The sequence below is a fragment of the Ictalurus furcatus genome, chromosome 5 (assembly GCF_023375685.1).
Source record: "Ictalurus furcatus strain D&B chromosome 5, Billie_1.0, whole genome shotgun sequence".
NCBI lineage: Eukaryota > Metazoa > Chordata > Actinopteri > Siluriformes > Ictaluridae > Ictalurus > Ictalurus furcatus.
Window position 1 is genome coordinate 31,641,137 of NC_071259.1, and position 23,276 is coordinate 31,664,412.

At 44.6% G+C, this 23,276-nt stretch overlaps 1 protein-coding gene across 4 annotated transcripts; it reads right to left on the reverse strand.

The window, feature by feature from the left end:
• Positions 1-5,296: 5,296 nt before the first annotated feature.
• slc35a3a (solute carrier family 35 member A3a) lies at positions 5,297-23,276 on the reverse strand. 4 transcript variants are annotated; one of them, XM_053625998.1, is made up of 9 exons: positions 22,833-23,276; positions 22,538-22,730; positions 19,719-19,933; positions 18,697-18,851; positions 14,562-14,684; positions 14,011-14,185; positions 8,946-9,064; positions 8,639-8,772; positions 5,297-7,851 (listed from the first exon to the last, which is right to left on the reverse strand). In XM_053625998.1, exons 3-9 carry the CDS (start codon positions 19,906-19,908, stop codon positions 7,761-7,763), a joined length of 987 nt encoding a protein of 328 aa, XP_053481973.1. In that variant the 5' UTR covers positions 19,909-19,933; positions 22,538-22,730; positions 22,833-23,276; the 3' UTR covers positions 5,297-7,760. The 4 variants fall into 4 exon arrangements, with proteins under 4 accessions (XP_053481973.1, XP_053481971.1, XP_053481974.1 ...); XM_053625996.1 differs by lacking the exon at positions 22,538-22,730; XM_053625999.1 differs by lacking the exons at positions 22,538-22,730; positions 22,833-23,276 and adding an exon at positions 21,032-22,442.

Consider the following 23,276-nt stretch of genomic DNA (forward strand, 5'->3'; position numbering starts at 1 on the left):
CAGCACGGTTATAGTGACTAAAATGACACAGACCCGCCAACCCTCGCGTGTTCAACCTTCACGCCGAAAACGCCGATCGATATATCGATCTGGGACGACCGGCACATGCGTAGGTGGTTTGAACTCTCTGATTCAAACCGACACCCCTGGAAGCCCCGCCCCCTTCCTCCCGTCTCACATAAGTAAGGTTTTGACCCGGCGCTCGCTCCTCGACTCGATTTTCCTGCCAGAAAGATGTACAGATGTAGCAGTCCTGATTTCTGTCAAGGGAAATGGAGAACGTTTTGGAGTTCAGTGCGAAATCAAATCGATCGATGGTCGTTTTAGTTAAGGTGAGCACGCTCGCCTCGCACCTCCGGGGTTGAGGGTTCGAATCCCGCCTCCGCCCTGTAGGCGCCGAGCTTGCACGTTGTCTCCGTGCTTCGGGGGTTTCCTCCGGTTTCCTCCACCGGTCCAAAGACATGCGTTGTAGGCTGATAGGCGTGTCTAAATTGTGCGTAGTGTGCGAATGTGTGTGCGATTGTACCCTGCGAGGGTTTGGCATCCTGTCCAGGGTGTGTCCCTGCGACGTCCCTTTGATGAGCAGTACGGAAAACGGATAGATGGATACATGTATGTTTAATAGTTAGTAGTTTTTCAGTTATTAGGGACACACTGAAATTTCAGGCACTGAAAGAGGAAAAAAGGCTGACATTTCTGACCAAAAAAAAAAAATCCAACAAGAATGTCAGCCATGTGAAAGGACTATGTTTTTTTTTTTTAAATGTACTGTATGGTTGGGTTTGTTTTTTTTTTTGTCTAGCTACTGCATTTTTACTTTCCCTTTGCCTCCCCGTTCCCAGGATTACTCATTATTCCCCTTCAAGGTTGGCAGGTCTGTTTACGCTGCCCCAGAGCCCCAGATGTCCTCAGTCCTCGGTCCTCAGTTCCACAAGAGCAGCATTTTGGTTTATTTCACAGGCGAAGAACTAGAGATTGTGTGGTGGAGAAGATCCATCAGAGAGCAAAACAACTTCCAAATGTATCAGAAGGCAGAGCTCAGTATTTATTCAGGTCCTCAGAAAGCAAGTGTGAGAGTCTGTGTAAAATAATCACCCCTAGAAAGAAAGGAATGTGTGTCGCTTCGGTACTGATTCAAGAGAGCGAGAGCGGGAGGGGAAAAAATGCAGCGCTCAGGCTCTTTCACCTGAGAGAGAACCAATACACACAGCAAATCCCAGTGGTGCTCATTAGTGAGACGGGAACCATTCCCACACACACACACACACACACGGTGATAAAATCAATGCATCCTGGTGGTTTTATTTGATTTTTAACAGTGCTTTGATTCATTTTGCTTGTTAAATTTACACAAATACACAATTTTTAAACAACTTTGATTTAATTTCATGATTTAAAATCACATTTTAATCCTCACAGCAAGGAGAAGACGAGCGAGAAACGTTACAGTACTGGACATTTTAATCGCATCTTCAATTACCGGCACCTTCATTTTTTTTTTTTTTTTTTTTTTTTTTTTGAATATAATAAGGATTAGTGCAAAAGTTTGTACACCCAGAAGACAAACGACTTTTGGCAAAATTTTGTTTAAAGACAGTCGCACATCTGGACATTTCGTTTTTAACCGATTGGATGTTTACAGGTTCATTTTCACCCCATTTAAAAAAAAAAACAAAAAAAACAACAACAAAAAAAAAAAACAACTTTTGCATTCTGTACTATATCTGATAAAAAAAAAATCTTATCTTATTACGAACCAATCCACAAGCGCGCAAGAAAAGAATTAAGAAAACAACACACACACACACACACACACACACACACAAAAACCCACATCTCCGAAACATACACAACATAACATAGCGTTTTAGAGACGTAACGTCCGCAGCATGAAATAAAATTCTCGCGTGTGTGTGTGTGTGTGTGTGTGTGTGTGCTAGAAGAAATAAACGCATACGTAAACACACGTTCACTCGAAAAAGAAACTTTTCTGCAGCGACAAGCCGATTTCTACATCGTACATGCAGTTACACGAGATTTCTGTTTAAAAATATAATAATATTAATAATAATAAGTTGAAAATATTAGAGGATTTTGCATATTTGCGTAACGGCGTACTCTTATTGTAATATATCCTGAGCAAAATGAAGCTCATCATAAACATTAACGTTTACTATAAAACTTTAGTCATATTACGGGTCGAGTGCCACGAGCAGTGCATGTGTCTCCAAACTAACGGGGGGAAAGAACATGTATGCATCTTGTTGAACTTGATCAATATAGTGTTCGAGTTGATTTAAAATAATAATAATAATAATAAATAAAAAATTTTAAAAAACTTCCGCAAAAACAAGAAGAACTCGACACCAACGGCCGACGGATATTTTCACCAAGTGAAAAAAAATATTTGGGGGGAAAAAAAAAAAAAAAAATAGATTTTCACCACATGAAAGTATCTTGAATATGGTCAGGTTTATCTAGAGTTTTCCGATCATACGATCACAAGATTATTCACAAGATTATTCAATCTACTTCTAGCCATTTTTACTCATTTCAAGCTTTAAAACGTTCTTATTCGATTTCTTATATTCGAGATATATATATATATATATATATATATATATATAGTAAATGTTTAAAATGATCTAACAAGACTTTTTCCCCAGGGTGAAACGAGTAAAAAACGTTTCATCGTATATTTGGTTTATTGTGTAATCCTATAATAGAAATTTCAACCATGAAGATATTTTCATTGATTGATTGATTGATTGATTGATTGATTTGCAGTGCACCGCAAACAAGTCCAGTCCCTCTTGTTACGAACGTGTACGTCTGAAACACCCTTAAAACGTACTCAAGACGGGAAAGCAGCTGTTAAGGGAAACTATCTCGGTCAAATTTTGAGCTTGCCGTGACCTTTGACCTTGTTTGGATCGGTTCCAAAAATCTGCTGGTTACGATGAGAACTCCGTACAAATCTCGCAAACGTTCAGCCGCTCGTTCTGGAGACACGGCGCTAACGAGAACCTCGGAGGACGTGACGCCTCGGGCGTTCTAGATAAGGTGTTCGAAACGTACAAATACAGGGATTTTATGATTATTTTTTTTTATCTGATTGGTTCACAGGGCGTCTGTTTGAGAGTGAAGGCGTGTATCGGGGCTGAAGGATGTGACAGAAAGGTCGGGCGATCGAGAGGGTTTTTACAACAGATCCAAACAAAGCTCAAGCAGACAAATACCAGAAACGCCGTGTTTCGCCGATCGTTCATCGTTAGTAACTGACCAATCAGGGTTGCTGTGGTTTAAATTAGGCTACTAGTTTGTTTTTGGGAAATACCTAGAACCAACTAAAAATTCATTAGCTATTGAGGGAAACAAACAAAAAGGTCCCGAGCACATCTCTAGTCCAGACCAATTATGAACTGGAGTGATGTAGCTGAGGTTGAGGAACTGTCCGCGTGTTCTCCGTTGGTTTTTTTCCCCCGTAACCTGGGTGTAACGTAAAGCTGTTTTTCCTCACAACGTAATTTTATCACGAGCAACTCTCGTGCCTCGTGAATGGGACAGGTGCTGCGTGCACATCGGCATCTCCGCCATCGTAGATGTAATAATTTCCCGCTGGCTGTAGTATTAAGAGATACTACCTCCGTATTAAGAGAGAGGGCGCTGTTCCCTCCTCAAGCGTCAGACGCTAACGTGGACGTCATCGATCGCTGACGGAGAGCCGTTTCAGCCGGAGTGAGTTCCCGAGCGAAGTAGAAACAGATTTGCTCAGGAGTGATGCTGCAGGACTGCGCTAGGACAATAAAAAACAAAACAACGCTGTGAACGAACGAAACAACGAGAATGAAAGCGGTTTAAATCGGAATACAGACCAAAATATTTCGAGCACTAATCAGATACGAATTCACAGTGTCGCTGTGTTCGACCCCTAGGGGAACACATATATTATTGGGCAGTTAGATCATCAATGCATGGAAGAAAGAAAGAAAAAAGTCATCTCAAAACTATTTCAATGTTGGACCGCGAGGTTTGTTTATGTCCGTCAGAGTTTAAATAAAACCTGCAAACATGCGCACACAGCTCATCTAGACGCGACCCTAAACGCGGAGCGCGGTGAAGACGTAAAAGGTTTCAAGTGGCTCTAATTAATCCAAGCTCAGACAAGTCCTCATCGACTCTCAAAAACAAACCAGCAGACGGTCGGTCCTGGAGATCACGCGAGGGATTTGAGCAATACGAAGGCGCGCAATCCTGACCCGCGACGTGGCCGAGGTCGCTTTACTCGAGCGGTTTAACGGCCCAATGAAACAAAAAGGTTTATTCAAGCAACTTTGCACACATGCACTGTTTTTAAAAATGCTTAAAAAAAAAAAATAAAATAAAAAATTGTACATTTTTTTTAAAATTAATAAATTTAAAAAAATAAACACGATGCCTCACCGGAGTGGGAATACAGCCATGGCAACAGCATGTGATCTACAAAGCCTTAAAAAATTTAATGAAGAAATATTATTTTAAAAAATTTAATACATTTTAAAAAATAAAAATAAAAACAATTAAAGAGAGAGCGAGAGTTCGCCTGTAAATGAATGAAAAGTAAGAGAGAGATATCAGAGAGGAGATAGCGCTGGAGTAATGCTACCTAATACAGTACACATTTAACAAACGAGTAGGATGGGGTTGTGTAGAAGCGAGAAAGAGAAATAAAATACCACACACACACACACACACACACACACACACACACACGAAAAATCCATTACAGGGCTGAAATCTGTGAGCCTTGCTCATTTTGTTTTTGTATTGACTGTTTACAATGTCACCGTAAACAGCGTTATCATTTTCTCTGCACTCGTGAAGCACTTTTGGGGTGAAAACATCTTCAGGAGTGAGTGTTTAACTTTATATGAAATAAAAAATAAATAAAATTTAAAAAAAAAAAAAAAAAGAGTGAAATGAAAACCCGGCTACTGTGGTGGACATGTTGCAGAGAACAGGCTTGGGTCGATGTTTTCCTGAATCTTCCTTCATCGGGGAATATCATTATTCAGAAAGTTAGAGTAACGCACTCATTTTAGTTTGTTTTTTTTTAAGCGAGGATCAAATGAAGTGCATAAGGAATTTAAACACTCGCCGTTGTAGGAAAACAAACAATCGGACGAAGCCGAGCTACTGTTCCCGCCTCAAACTTGATTATTTTACGATAACGACGTGCTCCGAAATGTTCTGTGAACATTTAAAAAAAAAAAACAATTATTTTATACAGAAAAACACGTTTGTATTTTTTATTTCATGAATCAATCAGTACGTTCACACGGACGACGATAATCCGATATGAACCCGATTAAGACGATACTCTGATTAAGAAACTCGCATGTAAACAGAGATTATTGACGACCTTAATCCGATTAAAGTCATACTCGGAGTAAACACGAACGGAATTAACACGTGTGGAGTATTCCTGTTTTAGTCGCGTTACAGACACGTACACACCTTAATCACACTGTTAACGTCGTGTGGGAGTTTTCACCGCATTGTGAGACAGGACACGTACACACACGGCAGCGCTCGACCGTTTGACGGCGAACGAGAGAGCACGGCTGCGTCCCAAACCGCGTACTTACCTGCTACAGTATGTAGTAGGAGAAATACATGTATCTCGGCTACTATATAGACGGTAAGTACGCGGTTTGGGACGCAGCCCACGGCTTCAAGCGGTCGTCTGTTTGCACGTACGGCACGACAAATAATTAACCGCGCTTGAAGCGTTCGTAAAATTAAACATGAAACACTCAAAACTGTACACGGTCCCATAACGAAGACCAACTGTATGTCGATGCGTGAAATTCTGGAGGGAACGTCGGACGGCATGGCGTGGGGACGTAATGACGTGTACCGTTAATCACTATGTTCTAGAACATGTAAAACCTGTAAAGGAGTATTCTAAAAGCGACTCACGTAAACACCTTAATCAGAATATCTTCTTATTCAGAATACGGTCAGTAATTAGATTACTGCTGTCCGTGAAAACGTCGTCAGTGTGAAAAAGTCCATGAAACATGCTCCTGTTCTCACTTAATGTTGTAGCAGCTATGAACAGTCCTTCCCTCACCATCCTCTTGCTTTTAAGACAACAAAACAAAAAAAAAAAACCAACCCGCAGCTTTTCGTGTTCCCGAGAAAGTCGTGTAAAACTCCTCTCTCCGTCCCGAAGATGTCGGAAAACTTAAACTCGCAGCTTTTACAAAGCACCGAGACTGGAGACTCCTTCCCTAAACGTTCTATAAAAAGACAGATCTCTTCACAGAGAACTTCCTCAGGACACTACGCCAGCGAACAGCTGATAACGTCACCCTTCAAGGTCAGGTGAAAGCAATCGCACTATTTGACCATTTTAGCACACAGTTATAGAAGGGATTTATTTATTTATTTATTTATTTATTTATAAACCATCCCGTGTTACCCAGATGAGGACGGATTTCCCTTCCGAGTCCGGTTCCTCTCGAGGTTTCTTCCTCGTGTCGTCTCGGGGAGTTTTTCCTCGCCACCGTCGCCTCTCGCTCGCTCGTTAGGGACACATTCACACATTTAAAATTCATATACAGGGAACGTATATATTTCTGTAACGATGCTCGGGGACGGAGTCCACTGTTAAAAGCGCTACACGAATAAAACAAGTGAACCGAACTGTACAAGTCCCTAGAGTTCTAGATAATCAATCAGTACTTTCCCTACCGACCAATCAGAACCGAGATCTCGGCAGAGCTGTGACGCGAGACGCTTTAAACGTCCGTCTACGAGGGACGGCGCCGATCGAAAGCGCCCACTGAAACCCCGGGTTCGAGACGTATGGCGTTTAAAAACCGTAATTCTATCAATCGTTCAAAAAAATTATTTGTAAATATGCAGCTATGCCAACCGTGGGATGATTTAGAGGCTAAACTAGTGGCGATAAACGTCCGTTATTCCTTCACGAAACTTCAGCGTTTCACTTTAAACGCTTCCTGATCGAGTCCTTTCTGCATTTTTATCATCCGTCGTCGTCGATTTTATTTAATGTAATTTTTTTTTTTTTTTGGCTTTTCTTTAGTCACATGACTAGAAATGAACGTGAATTATTTCATTCCTATTAACACACACACACACACACACACACACACACACAGTCCATACTTACTAAAATGATTTAATATGAATTTCTCTTCAAGTTTGCGTAGAACAGAACAGAATAGAATAGAATAGAATAGAATAGAATAGAATACTCATTTCTGAGCCACAAGGCTGGAAACTGGAAAGAATTTTTTTGCATTTAGGTGCATGACATGGCTTTAAAAAAAAAGCAAAAAAAAAAACAAAAAAAAAACCAACACACACACATACACACATACACACAATCTTATATTATCATCTCAACAGATTGTCCGGATCATCACACACTCACACACACACACACACACACACACACTGAACTGAATGGCACTCCTCAAGTACTTGAGTTACGGCGTTTACATCGCGACAGTTTTATTCTCCGAGGTTTCCTCATCACGTGCGGTAACGGTACAGGCTCGTTTGGCTCACCGCTGCTCTCCGCCCCCGAGCTCTCGGGCGAGCAAACGTTCTCGCTCAATATACGAGTCACTTCGGACATCTCCATCATCCGCCCTCCCTACTCCTCATTTTATTTCTGCGTTTCCCTCCATCTCTTCAGCTCCATCCTGGTCCTCCATGCGCTCTCTGCAGGCGTCAACGGCTTCCCGTCATGCTCGGCTCGGGTTGGACGCGGGTTTGCCTTCGTAGCCGTACAAGAACGTCGCGACTATGACCAACACGGCTCCCAGGAAGAAGATGCTACACAAAGAAGGAGGTGGGGGATAAGTAAATAATCACATGACACAGAGGAACAATAAACAGGTATCGGTTAGCAGGTACACCTCAGGCTGATCCCACGATACCAGATCATTCTGATTCTTATTGAATCTGTTACGATACACTATACCATTACGTGACCAGAATCTGTGGTAAGCCTACCGTAAATTCACAACAACGGTGACACAGAAGGACCTGTTGGTCACACGGATCACCTTGCTAGACTGACAGTTTAATTTTATTCTGTCTGTCCTTTTTCGATAACACTCCGTTTATTACCCGTCGTAATCAATAATGATGAATTTATGATTGTTGTCTCAAATTCAGTAAAAAAAAACATTTAAATAAAAATTAATGCATCAATCCAAATTGTCCAATCATTACACTCGGAATAAATACACATCAGCAGATGTGAAACCAGATGGTTAGGGTTCTGTTTATTTACATAATGGGTTTTATTTTGGAAACCTTATGCAGCTCAAATCTTTCTAAAAAAAAAAAAAAAAAAAAAAAGTCCAGTTACGTAAAACGTACAAAAGATCTTTATTATAGTTAAAAATGCACCGTACACTAGGGGGCGCTGCAGAGCTAAAGCGTCAACTAGCAACCTGTCGATATACTCGAAAACATACTGCGAAGATCTACACCGTGTTTAAACTCATCACGTCAAGTCTTTTTCTTTTACTAATACTGCTAAGCCACACATCTGACCCCGAGTTCAGTCCTTGTTCAACAGGACGCTCGACTGCAGCTGGACTCAAATCTGTACCTCGTCGGCTCAAAGTCCTGCAGCCAGAAGTAGGAAATGAGCGTGGACAGGATGATGGACAGGGACGTGGCGAAACCTTTCAGAATATTATCTGCGTATTTAATAACAGCAGCTATGACCAGACCTCCCAATGCCTGTGGGGGGGAGGAGAAAAACGGACAAATATCACTACAATATAATTAATACAGCTGAATCAGCTTTATCATTCTACAACACGGCACAGGACTGTACTTAGATTTGATCGAGTGTACTGTAGATTTGATTTACAGATGTAGATTCAGATGTGTGTAGGCGGTGTAAATCTCACCTGTAATGAAACCACAGTCCAGGTGATGGAGTTGTAACCCTGGAGCATTCCATGCTCCTTCACCCTCTCTCCGTCATACAGCAGCATTCCAAACAGGCCGAAAACCAGACCGAACAGACCTTTAGCACAAAGCACACACACACAAAGCACACACACGGGTCAGGGTTTCTAACCTCACTCTGGCGCTCTCCAGCTCCTGATTTAACTCATCACAGGTTTATATTAACACACGCGCTCTTATACGTCATTGTTTCCATAGTAACAGCTCATTCACAGGGACTCGTGTGTCGAACGCCACACGTACTCTAAACCTAATAATAAACGGAGTAACAAAAAGTTGTTTTTCAACAACAAAAACATATGTGCTGGTGAAGCCGGTAACCCGAGGTTTCCAACACATTCAGGAGAGGGGGAGAGGGAGGGGGAGAGAGGGGGAGAGAGGGGGAGAGGGGGAGAGAGGGGGGGAGAGGGGGAGAGGGGGAGAGGGAGAGTGGGAGGGTGAGGGGGGAGGGAGGGAGAGGGAGTAAGAGAGAGGGGAAGAGAGAGAGGGAGAGAGAGAGGGAGGAGAGTGGGATAGAGAGAGGGTGAGGGGGGGGGGATTGAGAGAGGGTGAGGGGGAGGGAGGGAGAGGGAGTAAGAGAGAGAGGGAGAGGGGGTGAGAGGGAGGGAAAGAGAGGAAGAGAGAGAGGGAGAGAGAGAGGGAGTGAGAGAGGGAGGGAAAGAGAGGGAGAGAGAGAGGGAGGGAAAGAGAGGGAGAGAGAGAGGGAGAGGGGGTGAGAGGGAGAGAAAGAGAGGGAGAGAGAGAGGGGGAGAGTGGGGAAGAGAAGGGGGGAGGGGGGAGGGAGGGAGAGGGAGCAAGAGAGGGAGAGAGAGAGAGAGAGAGGGGGGGGGTGAGAGGGAGGGAAAGAGAGGGAGAGAGAGAGAGGGAGAGAGAGGGAGGGAGAGGGAGGGGGAGAGTGGGTGAGAGGGAGGGGGAGGGAGTGAAGGAGAGAGAGAGGGAGAGAGAGAGGGCGGGAGGGAGACAGAAAGAGAGAAAAGAGAGGCTGGTGAGGGAGCGACAGAGCTATCTTGTTTCATGGACATTCCAGAACATTAAATGTAACAATAAATGGACAAAAAGTATAACGCGTCGCTCCCCCTGAACACTGAAGTGAAGGATGTTGAAGTTTAAAAAGAAGAAAAGAAAAAAGCCACAAAAGCCCGTCGTGTCAGGTAAAATGACTTCATTTCTGACACAATGAGCGTGAGGAACTGGTAATGTCAGCTTCACAGGTGCGGGGTTACTTCATCACCATGACAACAACTCAGGAAAATCAAGAAGTTACCATGACCACCATTAAAGATAACCTGAAATCATGGTCATATTGGACAAAAATATACGTCCCCCCCACCCCCCCTTTAGTCTAATGTAAAAAAAAAAAACGTTACTTAAATATCTGGTCATGAAAGTGTCGTTTTAATTAATATTAACGTCTTGACGCTGAGCCCGTTTCACTCGAAATGCGTCCTATTACACAAGAAGAGTGAAGAATGTGAGTTTCCTTTTCATATTAACTTTAAAAAATAAAAATAAAAACTTTACTGGCAATTGCAATGACCTGAATATTTCACCATCAGTGCCAGCAGAATGACGTAGGTTTTTATCAACTGCTATACACACAGCATATATATTAATCATGACGGGTGTATGAGGGAGTTCGTAGGGGTATGAAGGGTGCATAAAGAGTTTATGAAAAAGTATAAGGGGATGAAGGGTATATGAAGGTGTATCAAGGGTGTAGGAAGGGGTATGAACATGTGTGAAGGGTGTAGGAAGGCGCATGTAGGTGTGTACAGGGTGTAGGAAGGTGGATGAAGGTGTATCGAGGGTGTAGGAAGGCGCATGTAGGCGTGTATAGGGTGTAGGAAGGCGGATGAAGGCGTGTACAGGTTGTAGTAAGGCGGATGAAGGCGTGTATAGGGTGTAGGAAGGCGGATGAAGGCGTGTATAGGGTGTAGGAAGGCGGATGAAGGCGTGTATAGGGTGTAGGAAGGCGGATGAAGGCGTGTATAGGGTGTAGGAAGGCGGATGAAGGCGTGTATAGGGTGTAGGAAGGCGGATGAAGGCGTGTATAGGGTGTAGGAAGGCGGATGAAGGCGTGTATAGGGTGTAGGAAGGCGGATGAAGGCGTGTATAGGGTGTAGGAAGGCGGATGAAGGCGTGTGCAGGGTGTAGGAAGGCGGATGAAGGCGTGTGCAGGGTGTAGGAAGGCGGATGAAGGCGTGTGCAGGGTGTAGGAAGGCGGATGAAGGCGTGTGCAGGGTGTAGGAAGGTGGATGAAGGTGTATCGAGGGTGTAGGAAGGCGGATGAAGGCGTGTACAGGGTGTAGGAAGGCGGATGAAGGCGTGTACAGGGTGTAGGAAGGCGGATGAAGGCGTGTACAGGGTGTAGGAAGGCGGATGAAGGCGTGTACAGGGTGTAGGAAGGCGGATGAAGGCGTGTACAGGGTGTAGGAAGGCGGATGAAGGCGTGTATAGGGTGTAGGAAGGCGGATGAAGGAGTGTGCAGGGTGTAGGAAGGCGGATGAAGGAGTGTGCAGGGTGTAGGAAGGTGGATGAAGGAGTGTGCAGGGTGTAGGAAGGTGGATGAAGGAGTGTGCAGGGTGTAGGAAGGTGGATGAAGGAGTGTGCAGGGTGTAGGAAGGTGGATGAAGGCGTGTGCAGGGTGTAGGAAGGTGGATGAAGGCGTGTGCAGGGTGTAGGAAGGTGGATGAAGGCGTGTACTAGGGTGTAGGAAGGTGGATGAAGGCGTGTACAGGGTGTAGGAAGGTGGATGAAGGCGTGTACAGGGTGTAGGAAGGTGGATGAAGGCGTGTACAGGGTGTAGGAAGGTGGATGAAGGCGTGTACAGGGTGTAGGAAGGTGGATGAAGGCGTGTATAGGGTGTAGGAAGGTGGATGAAGGCGTGTGCAGGGTGTAGGAAGGTGGATGAAGGCGTGTACAGGGTGTAGGAAGGCGGATGAAGGCGTGTATAGGGTGTAGGAAGGCGGATGAAGGCGTGTATAGGGTGTAGGAAGGCGGATGAAGGCGTGTATAGGGTGTAGGAAGGTGGATGAAGGCGTGTACAGGGTGTAGGAAGGTGGATGAAGGCGTGTATAGGGTGTAGGAAGGTGGATGAAGGCGTGTGCAGGGTGTAGGAAGGTGGATGAAGGTGTATCGAGGGTGTAGGAAGGTGGATGAAGGCGTGTACAGGGTGTAGGAAGGTGGATGAAGGTGTATCGAGGGTGTAGGAAGGTGGATGAAGGCGTGTATAGGGTGTAGGAAGGTGGATGAAGGCGTGTACAGGGTGTAGGAAGGTGGATGAAGGTGTATCGAGGGTGTAGGAAGGTGGATGAAGGCGTGTATAGGGTGTAGGAAGGTGGATGAAGGCGTGTACAGGGTGTAGGAAGGTGGATGAAGGCGTGTATAGGGTGTAGGAAGGTGGATGAAGGCGTGTGCAGGGTGTAGGAAGGTGGATGAAGGTGTATCGAGAATGTAGGAAGGTGGATGAAGGTGTATCGAGGGTGTAGGAAGGTGGATGAAGGCGTGTACAGGGTGTAGGAAGGTGGATGAAGGTGTATCGAGGGTGTAGGAAGGTGGATGAAGGCGTGTACAGGGTGTAGGAAGGTGGATGAAGGTGTATCGAGGGTGTAGGAAGGTGGATGAAGGCGTGTACAGGGTGTAGGAAGGTGGATGAAGGTGTATCGAGGGTGTAGGAAGGTGGATGAAGGCGTGTACAGGGTGTAGGAAGGTGGATGAAGGTGTATCGAGGGTGTAGGAAGGTGGATGAAGGCGTGTACAGGGTGTAGGAAGGTGGATGAAGGCGTGTGCAGGGTGTAGGAAGGTGGATGAAGGTGTATCGAGAATGTAGGAAGGTGGATGAAGGTGTATCGAGGGTGTAGGAAGGTGGATGAAGGCGTGTACAGGGTGTAGGAAGGTGGATGAAGGTGTATCGAGGGTGTAGGAAGGTGGATGAAGGCGTGTACAGGGTGTAGGAAGGTGGATGAAGGTGTATCGAGGGTGTAGGAAGGTGGATGAAGGCGTGTACAGGGTGTAGGAAGGTGGATGAAGGTGTATCGAGGGTGTAGGAAGGTGGATGAAGGCGTGTACAGGGTGTAGGAAGGGTGTATGAGTATAAAGCAGGAAAGTGTTGTTCCGCTGCACTGAAGCAGAATAAGCGAATCTCACGCTCAGATTAAGCAGAAGAAACACAGGCGGCGCTTTTAAAACTCCAACAGCACACGCCGTGATAAAAATACGCCTGACAAGACAACATTCTTCCTAACACACACACACTCTCTCTCTCTCACACACACACACACACACGGTGATTATGTCTCCGCTGGGAACAGTGTTCATTTAAGGAAGCACGAACACAGTGAAGAAAAATATACTTTAGTATAAAAACAGTTATACTAGTTAACAGTTTGTTTTTTTTTATCTTATTTGTCTCTTCATGTTCGCAATTACGCAGTTCAATTTTATTTAGATATTTAGTTATTGTAAACGATTCTGAAGCGGATTTTGGACGAACGTCAAGATGTCGAGGACAATCCTACGATTTTGTTTTTTTTTTGTTTTTTTAACTGAACAAGAAAAAAAAAGCAAATAAACTTGTTTTGTTTATCAGAGGATGGAGTAAGATTTCATGAAACTCCTGAATGAAAAGATACACACGGGGGAAGAGGAAGACAAAACGGCAACGATCCGTCTGGGAGTCGACTCTTATTGGCGAGCTGAACCAAACGATTCGACTCACTGAAAAAGAGTCGAGACTCCAATCAATATTTCTTAGCGATCATTAATTACGAAACCACTTATTTATTTAACAACAGCATCTGGTTGGGTTTTTATTTATTTATTTATTTATTTATTTATTTATTTATTTTCTATGCCCTTAGCTGCTCTTCATCAAATAATGAATTACATTCAACAACCACACCATTGCTACCAGTATTAATAGTACTAAGGGTGTTGATATATGGATCTCCATCTCACGCACACACACACACACACACACACACAGATATATATATAGAGACTGACCGAGCTGGATGTTTCTGATCCACACACTCTGCTTGCTCTCTTTGAGGATTTTCTCAAAGTAAACCCCAGCAAAGCCGCTGGAGCAGCAGGCCACCAACACGGCCACCAAACCCACGAACGGAGACCCCGTTGTGGGCTCCTGCTTCTCGGGGGAACCTGGAGAGTCGGTGGGCCACTGCACAACACACAAACACACAATCACAAACTGTTAATCTGCTCACAAACAGCGAAGGCATCATAAAAACCTACAATCTCATGAGTCAGGAGCCAACACTCGGCTAACAGCACTATTACGGCTCACGAAGAACTGTTTTTCCAAACACAGACGGCTTCGCGTTAATCCCCTATTAGACCACGTACATCTGCGCAATACAGGGAAATAACTGGAATGTACCCAAACAGATCAGTCTAGCTAGCTGCCTGACATTAGTCCTGGACACGAACGGAAAGACTTCACAGATGGGGAAATAAAGCCTTTGATCAAACACACAAAGTCCAGATGACTACTATACAATCAGACCGACACTAGAGGATAAAGTCTGTGTGTTTACCTGCACAAGAGCTACTCCGGTCATCAAAATGATCAGCGAGAGCCACTGATAGAGACCAAGCCTGCGGCCCAACATGGAGACAGAAAACAGGGCCGTGGTGAGGATCTTCAGCTGGTAGGTCACCTGAAACGGAGGAAAAGAAAGTGGTAGCACTGTTTAATAAAATCACTGGTAGATTGCTGCGCTGCTGCTAGAAGAGGAATAAAACACTTCAGCGCATACCGCAATGGGAAATTAATAAACATTTAGGCGTGATAAACGTAACTGCTTCATCACACCATCCCTTCATTGATTATTTTCCTCGAGCAGCGCGACACGGTCATGTTTTATTCCTCACTTAGCTTCGCCACTTGTTATGTGTATCGACCGTCCGTCACACCTATTTGTTTGCTTAAAATAAACAGAGCAACAGTGGTATCATCATCATCATCATCATCATCATCATCATTTATGAATTATTAGAATTAAATCATAGAAATATGGTTTTTAAAATTTGACAGAAACATGTCCAAGTGGAATTTTGCGTAAGATTACTATTAAGACATTTTCTAAAAAAAAAAAAATTTACAAGCCCCGCCTCCTGTGAAGTATAACAACTAATGATAAGACACACCGATGAAATCTGTACAGTAATAACAGTAATAATTGTAATTTTAAAGACAATAATAAGGCAATTGCCGTGGCGAATGTTTACACAACGTGGCCTTTTACGTGCAAGATTTTAATAGCAGCCCTTGAGAAGTGCCATACATCGAATATTGTGTTAACGGCTCCGCCTCTACGCTTTAATTACACGTTTCTTTGCAGATAATTAAGATGCTGTCACGAAGGGGGTGAAATGGAGAGCGCAGCTGGTTCTCAAGGAGAAAACACCCACATACTGAGCTAATATTACTGCGAGAAAGCAGCATATGCATAAACTACTGTTCGTTCGGGGTTTATTTATTTATTTATTTATTTTAAAAATAGGTTTTTATGACTATTACTCATCCCTAGCTCAGAATACAAGTGTTGATGGAACAGATGAATGATGGACCGGATTTGTGTGTCGATGCATGGACTGACGTATAACTACATCGATGGATGAATGAGTGGATAAATACTGTACATGTATGGATTGGCAAATGTATGGAGGACATGGAGGATAAACAGACAGGTGGATGGATGGATGGATGGATGGATGGATAGACAGAAGGAGGAATACATGCAGGTAGGTATGTGTGGATGGATAGATGGACGAACGTATGGATGATTTAATGCACATTTAATGGATGGAAAACATGGATGCGTGAAGGCTGTATAGAGAGACGGGTGGATTGATACATGGACGGTCGGTTGAATGGATGGATGAAAAGAAAGATGAAGACAGTGGTATGAATGGATGAGTGGATAGATGAATGGGAGGTGTACAGCTAGGTGGCTGGATGGATGAACGAAATGAGATGTGAAGACAAATGGGTGGGTGGACGGATGGATACATTTATGGATGGATGGATGGATGAATAAGATATGAGATGTATAGACAGACGGATGGGTGAACGGATGAAGGAGATGCGAGACGTGTAAGTAGATAGATGGGTGAATGGATGAATGAAATGAGAAATGTATAGACAGATGGATAGATGGGTGAATGGATGAATGAAATGAGAAATGTATAGACAGATGGATGGATGGGTGGGAGGATGGATGGAAGGGTGAATGGATGAATGAAATGAGAAATGTATAGACAGATGGATGGGTGGGTGGGAGGATGGATGGACGGGTGAATGGATGAATGAAATGAGAAATGTATAGACAGATGGTTGGATGGGTGGGAGGATGGATGGATGGGTGAATGGATGAATGAAATGAGAAATGTATAGACAGATGGATGGATGGGTGAATGGATGAATGAAATGAGAAATGTATAGACAGATGGATGGATGGGTGAATGGATGAATGAAATGAGAAATGTATAGACGGATGGATGGGTGGATGGATGAATGAAATGTGGCTGTATAAATGAATGGATGAATGAAATGAGAAATGTATAGACAGATGGATGGATGGGTGGGAGGATGGATGGATGGGTGAATGGATGAATGAAATGAGAAATGTATAGACAGATGGATGGATGGGTGGGAGGATGGATGAAATGTGGCTGTATAAATGAATGGATGAATGAAATGAGAAATGTATAGACAGATGGATGGATGGGTGAATGGATGAATGAAATGAGAAATGTATAGACAGATGGATGGATGGGTGGGTGGATGGATGAATGAAATGTGGCTGTATAAATGAATGGATGAATGAAATGAGAAATGTATAGACAGATGGATGGATGGGTGGGTGGATGGATGAATGAAATGTGGCTGTATAAATGAATGGATGAATGAAATGAGAAATGTATAGACAGATGGATGGATGGGTGGGTGGATGGATGAATGAAATGTGGCTGTATAAATGAATGGATGAATGAAATGAGAAATGTATAGACAGATGGATGGATGGGTGGGAGGATGGATGGATGGGTGAATGGATGAATGAAATGAGAAATGTATAGACAGATGGATGGATGGGTGAATGGATGAATGAAATGAGAAATGTATAGACAGATGGATGGATGGGTGAATGGATGAATGAAATGAGAAATGTATAGACAGATGGATGGATGGGTGAATGGATGAATGAAATGAGAAATGTATAGACAGATGGATGGATGGGTGGGAGGATGGATGGACGGGTGAATGGATGAATGAAATGAGAAATGTATAGACAGATGGATGGATGGGTGGGAGGATGGATGGATGGGTGAATGGATGAATGAAATGAGAAATGTATAGACAGATGGATGGGTGGGTGGGAGGATGGATGGATGGGTGAATGGATGAATGAAATGAGAAATGTATAGACAGATGGATGGATGGGTGGGAGGATGGATGGATGGATGGGTGAATGGATGAATGAAATGAGAAATGTATAGACAGATGGATGGGTGGGTGGGAGGATGGATGGATGGATGGGTGAATGGATGAATGAAATGTGGCTGTATAAATGAATGGATGAATGAAATGAGAAATGTATAGACAGATGGATGGATGGGTGGGTGGATGGATGAATGAAATGTGGCTGTATAAATGAATGGATGAATGAAATGAGAAATGTATAGACAGATGGATGGATGGGTGGGTGGATGGATGAATGAAATGTGGCTGTATAAATGAATGGATGAATGAAATGAGAAATGTATAGACAGATGGATGGATGGGTGGGAGGATGGATGGATGGGTGAATGGATGAATGAAATGAGAAATGTATAGACAGATGGATGGATGGGTGAATGGATGAATGAAATGAGAAATGTATAGACAGATGGATGGATGGGTGAATGGATGAATGAAATGAGAAATGTATAGACAGATGGATGGATGGGTGAATGGATGAATGAAATGAGAAATGTATAGACAGATGGATGGATGGGTGGGAGGATGGATGGACGGGTGAATGGATGAATGAAATGAGAAATGTATAGACAGATGGATGGATGGGTGGGAGGATGGATGGATGGGTGAATGGATGAATGAAATGAGAAATGTATAGACAGATGGATGGGTGGGTGGGAGGATGGATGGATGGGTGAATGGATGAATGAAATGAGAAATGTATAGACAGATGGATGGATGGGTGGGAGGATGGATGGATGGATGGGTGAATGGATGAATGAAATGAGAAATGTATAGACAGATGGATGGGTGGGTGGGAGGATGGATGGATGGATGGGTGAATGGATGAATGAAATGAGAAATGTATAGACAGATGGATGGATGGGTGGATGGATGAATGAAATGTGGCTGTATAAATGAATGGATGAATGAAATGTGAGATGTTTACACAGATGTATGAATGAATACACGTGTATATACAGATGGATGGATAGATGAAGGAGATGTGAGACGTGTAAATAGATAGATGGTATAGACAGATGGATGGATGGGTGGGTGAATGGATGAATGAAATGTGGCAGTATAAATGAATGGATGAATGAAATGTGAGATGTTTACACGGACCTATGAATGAACACACATGTGTACATACAGATGGATGGATGTTCAGATGTACAGATGAGTGCACGACGGTCTTCTCCTTCCACTACCTGGTATGTAGCAGCGTCGAGGTTGGAAAGCGCCAGGTACAGCAGGTTGTTCTGCAGCGTGTAGATTCCTGAGGGAACGGCCAGCTTCAGCGTCTCCACTGGCTTATGGAGGATCTCCTGCCTGAGGACGCTGCTCAGAGCACGTACGCTGTAACCTGATCACCACACGCCAAGGACAGAGACGAGACGAGACAAAACCGACAGTCAGATAAATATTAAACATGAAGCTCACGAAGCAGCGGGGAATCATATCTCACTGACCTCGGGAAAGAGAAAGAGAGAGAGAGGAAGCGAGAGAGAGAGAGAGAGAGAGAGAACACGGCGATAACAGGATTATTATTTATTAGAACACATCCTTACAAGAGCTCAAGTATCTGTTCAAGTCCAAGTGAAGGAGGCGTGGCCTCTGTATCAGTCAGTCATTATGAGTGAGGTGTGAACTCTGACCCCAACTTCCTAACATGCTGGGGTATGCGAAGAAAAGAATTTCACTGGGCATGTGTGACCAATAAAGACTCATTAATCTGTCAGTCACAGTGAAGGAGGTGTGGCCTCTGTACCAGTCATTCCCAGTGTAGGAAGTGTGGCTTACGTGCCTGTCAGTCTCAACGAAGGAGGCGTGGCCTCTGTATCCAGTATTTCTAGTGAAAGAGGTGTGGCCTGTCAGTGTGTACCTGTCAGTCCCAGTGTAGGAGGTGTGGCCTTTGTACCTATCAGTCCCAGTGAAAGAGGCGTGGCGTCTGTACCCGTCAGTCCCAGTGAAGAAGGCGTGGCCTCTGTATCTGGTAGTCCTAGTAAAGGAGGCGTGGCCTCTTTCAGTCAGTCGTAGTGAACGGAGTGTGGCCTCGCAAAACTCAAAGCTAGAAATGTTTTCCAATTACCCCTGAACCTTTTGCACGATTTGGCCAACTCTAGATCGTATTATACAGAAAGATTATGTAGTTTAAGTGTCTCTCATCACTTCAGAAGGTCAGAACCACCGCTCTGTCTGCAGCCGAGCCGAGACGGAGCCGTGAACTTACTGTGCTCTTTGCAGACGAGGCAGACGCAGGTGAGGATCTTGAGCAGCTCGGCCAGCACCACGGCGGACGAGGCGAGGTAACGCGGCCCATCTGCCTGCAGCGTGCGCGAGTATCGCATGGTCAGCACCAGCGTGGTCGTCTGGAACACCAGCACACCCAGAGAGAGGTACTTGAGCTGTGCTGACGTCATGGCCTAACGATGCCTCAGGGCTGAGCTGAAACGCACGGGAAAAGAGGAGGACAAGTGAGTGGAACTGAACTGGACTTAACCGGATCACAAATTTACACAAAACAGCCCGTAATATTCAATTAAACGGAGTCAGTAGCAGGCTATTGCTGTGAAGCCCTACACTAGCTCTGGAGAAAACAGCCACCATGATTGGAGGGAAAGTGTCAAGTGATCTCAATATAAATACACTTGTTCCTTGAGGGTTTGTTACAGAGCATACTTAAAATAAATAAATAAATAAATGAAAAAGTTCTGGAGAAGTACCAGTCGGGTTTTGGTTACAGAACGTACGACAAGCTTTGAACATCCTGCAGAACGACATTAAGCGCATTATTTTTTATAAAAAAAACCCCCAAAAAACGGACAGTCTAAAGTAGCTCGCCCACCAAAAGACAGAGAAGCAACCTAGAGGTCAAAGGTAACTCTGGAGAGATCTACGGCTCAGATGGGAGAAGCAGGACAATAACTGAGAACATGAGCGTGCCGGAGACTGGTGTGGAAAAAGGTTCTCTGATCCGACGAGACCATAATTCAACTTTCCGGCATCGGCACAGAGCGCCACGTTCGGTGGAAACCCGACATCCGAGAACGGCGTCCCCTCCGTGACGCACGATGGTGGTAGCGTCGCGTTACGGGGACGCGCAGGGACTGAGGAATCCGGTCAGGCTTGAGGACGAGACGGACGGCACGTACCGAGCATACCGCCAACGCAAAGCTACGCCGGAGCGATCCGAAACCAAGAAAATCTGATCGAGTTGCAAAACGCTCTCCTCGAAAAACCTTCGCTCTTCTTCTTTAATTAACCTTCCCATCACAATCGGACGTACCGGGCTGAACCAGCGAGAAGAAGCACTCCGTTCGGTAATCTGTAAAACTGTTCTCATTCCTACATACTGCAAAAACGCCTGTGAGGAACATGATCTAATATCCTCGAGTTGTACTGAACACACACACACACCTCTCACACACCTCTCACACACCTCTCACACACCTCTCACACACCTCTCACACACCTCTCACACACCTCTCACACACCCTGTTTCTCTAAACCCTTTGTGTTTAAAAGCAAGAAAAGCCACAATACCTTTACTGTAACAATCGCTGAAGGACTTCAGTACCACATGAAGAATTACAAATCAAACCCGTTTAACAGAAACCCAGACCTGAAGCTTTAAATGAATTCCTAACACTTTGGTATCATTTCCCCCCACTGAGGCTCTGTACAACGAGGACACGGAGATCACGTACCAGGATGTAAACCTTCCGCACCTTCAACCACACAAAAAACTAAACAAACAATAGGTAACTCTTTACCGGAGACGGAGACTCGAGGAAGCCGACTTGTCCTGTGTTTGCACAGTGAAACCTGGTTTTTTTTTTGCTCGAAGAAGGACACGTAAGCACATCCAACACACACACACACACACACACACACACCTTACAGGCATTCAACCAAGCAACCAGCTCTTCACATCACTGAATAGTGACACGAAAGAAAGTCTTGCTTCAAATAAAACCCCAACGTATTACACCGCGACGACCGATCGCGTTTCTGCAGCAGGGTCGCCGTAGCTCCGTCGTCCTAGCCGACGTCTGAAGGCGTGCGCTATTTTTGCGCGGGACTAACGATAAACGGATTTGAAAAAAACGTGTCGTTTTGCGATTGTAATCGTGCGTAACGCGGTGATGTCGGTTGTTAGGAGATGTCGGAAGAAGGAGCCTCCAGTGTCGGCGCTTTGTGACAGTCGGAGGTAAAGCTTTCCGACATCTCCAGGACGGGGGAGTTCCCGCTCTGTGGTTTCTCCGTCACATGATCAGCTGTGGGTTTGGGGTTTTTGTCTAAACTTCAAGAGAGAGAAAAAGAACAGGAAAGAGGTTGGCGAGGGAACGAACGTACAGCTGCTACAACGCGACCTGTTTCGTTCCACAACGTTAAACGTAACTATAAAGGGATAAAAACCTACTCAATAAAGAATTGTAATCTGCTGCGGCGTAAGAGGAATAAAACACAGCAGGACGTGCGGATACAGGAGAACAATCCTGTTCCGAGTGGTCACAGTGACGCCGCGTCTCCAAACCGGCCCGCTGTTGATTATTTTCCTACGACTGCACGTCCCCACGCGTTTCATTCCTTACTCGTCGTCTAGACCTAATACAGTGATTGGAATTTTACAGCAAGACCGGACGTGATCGGTCGTCTGCGAATGTCGGTCGAAAGCCCTCTTCCTGTGAAAGCAGGTGGTTTTGGCGGCATTTTGTGACGGGACGGACCGGACACTGTCTGGAGAAAGCCAGCGACGAGTCACACCGTCAATGAGCTGGTAAAAAAGAAACGACTGTTTATCGTGGCTATAACTTGTTCCGCGCCGTTAAACGTAGCCATAGACGGATAAAAAGCACGACGTGTCGCTCGTTAATAAATACAAATCGTAATCATGGGTAGGTCAGTGCAGTACAAGAGGAATAAAGCAGTGCAGGACGTGCTGGTGTTGGAGAATCAATATCACACCATCCATGCTCGTCGTTGATTATTTTCCTCTAACAGCACAACACAGGCTTGTTGTTGTTGTTGTTGTTTTGTATTCCTTACTTAAACCAGTAGTGTGGTGAAGAGATTAAAAAAAGCCTGTAGTTTGTGGCAGGAGGCTGTAGGACTGAAATCCCTGCACTCATCTATCCGAGGGGGAACAGAAAGGGTTTAAAGTGACACTTCCAAAGCCTGACTTTCTCCTCCATTCATCTGGAGCAGATCCCAGTGAAGATCACAGCAGGTCTGATCGACACTAATGATCAAGGGAAAGAGCGAAAATAAGATGAAAAGGTGTGCATCTCTCTCTCTCTCTCTTTAAACTCTCTTTTACACAGAATGTAGGGAATGAACTCACCCAGAGACAGACGAGGGAAGACTTCTTCTGCTAATCCGGAAGTGAATGACTGAAGAGCAGAATCTGAACAAACCCCAGGTTTCCTCCTGACTCCGGAGGGGTGTAAAGTGTTGACTGAAGGGTGATGGATGAATGAATGGATGGATGGATGAATGAATGAGGAGTTTAAATGAGTGTGTTAAGCTGCAGTGTGGATCTCTGTGCCTCTGCTCCAGGCTGCTGTGTTGCTCAGACACGAGCTAATGCTAATCTCACTTCCTGTACTGAACGCCTCCATTTTATTCGCTTCCTGATTGGATTCTCGGAGGTTTAGAAATGTTTCCTGGATGAACGTGAAGCTGAGCGCTGGGTTTATAAACTGCAGCCCTCTCTCTCTCCCTCTCTCTCTCCCAGTCTCTCTCTCTCCCAGTCTCCCTCTCTCCCTGTCTCTCTGTGTCTAAGACT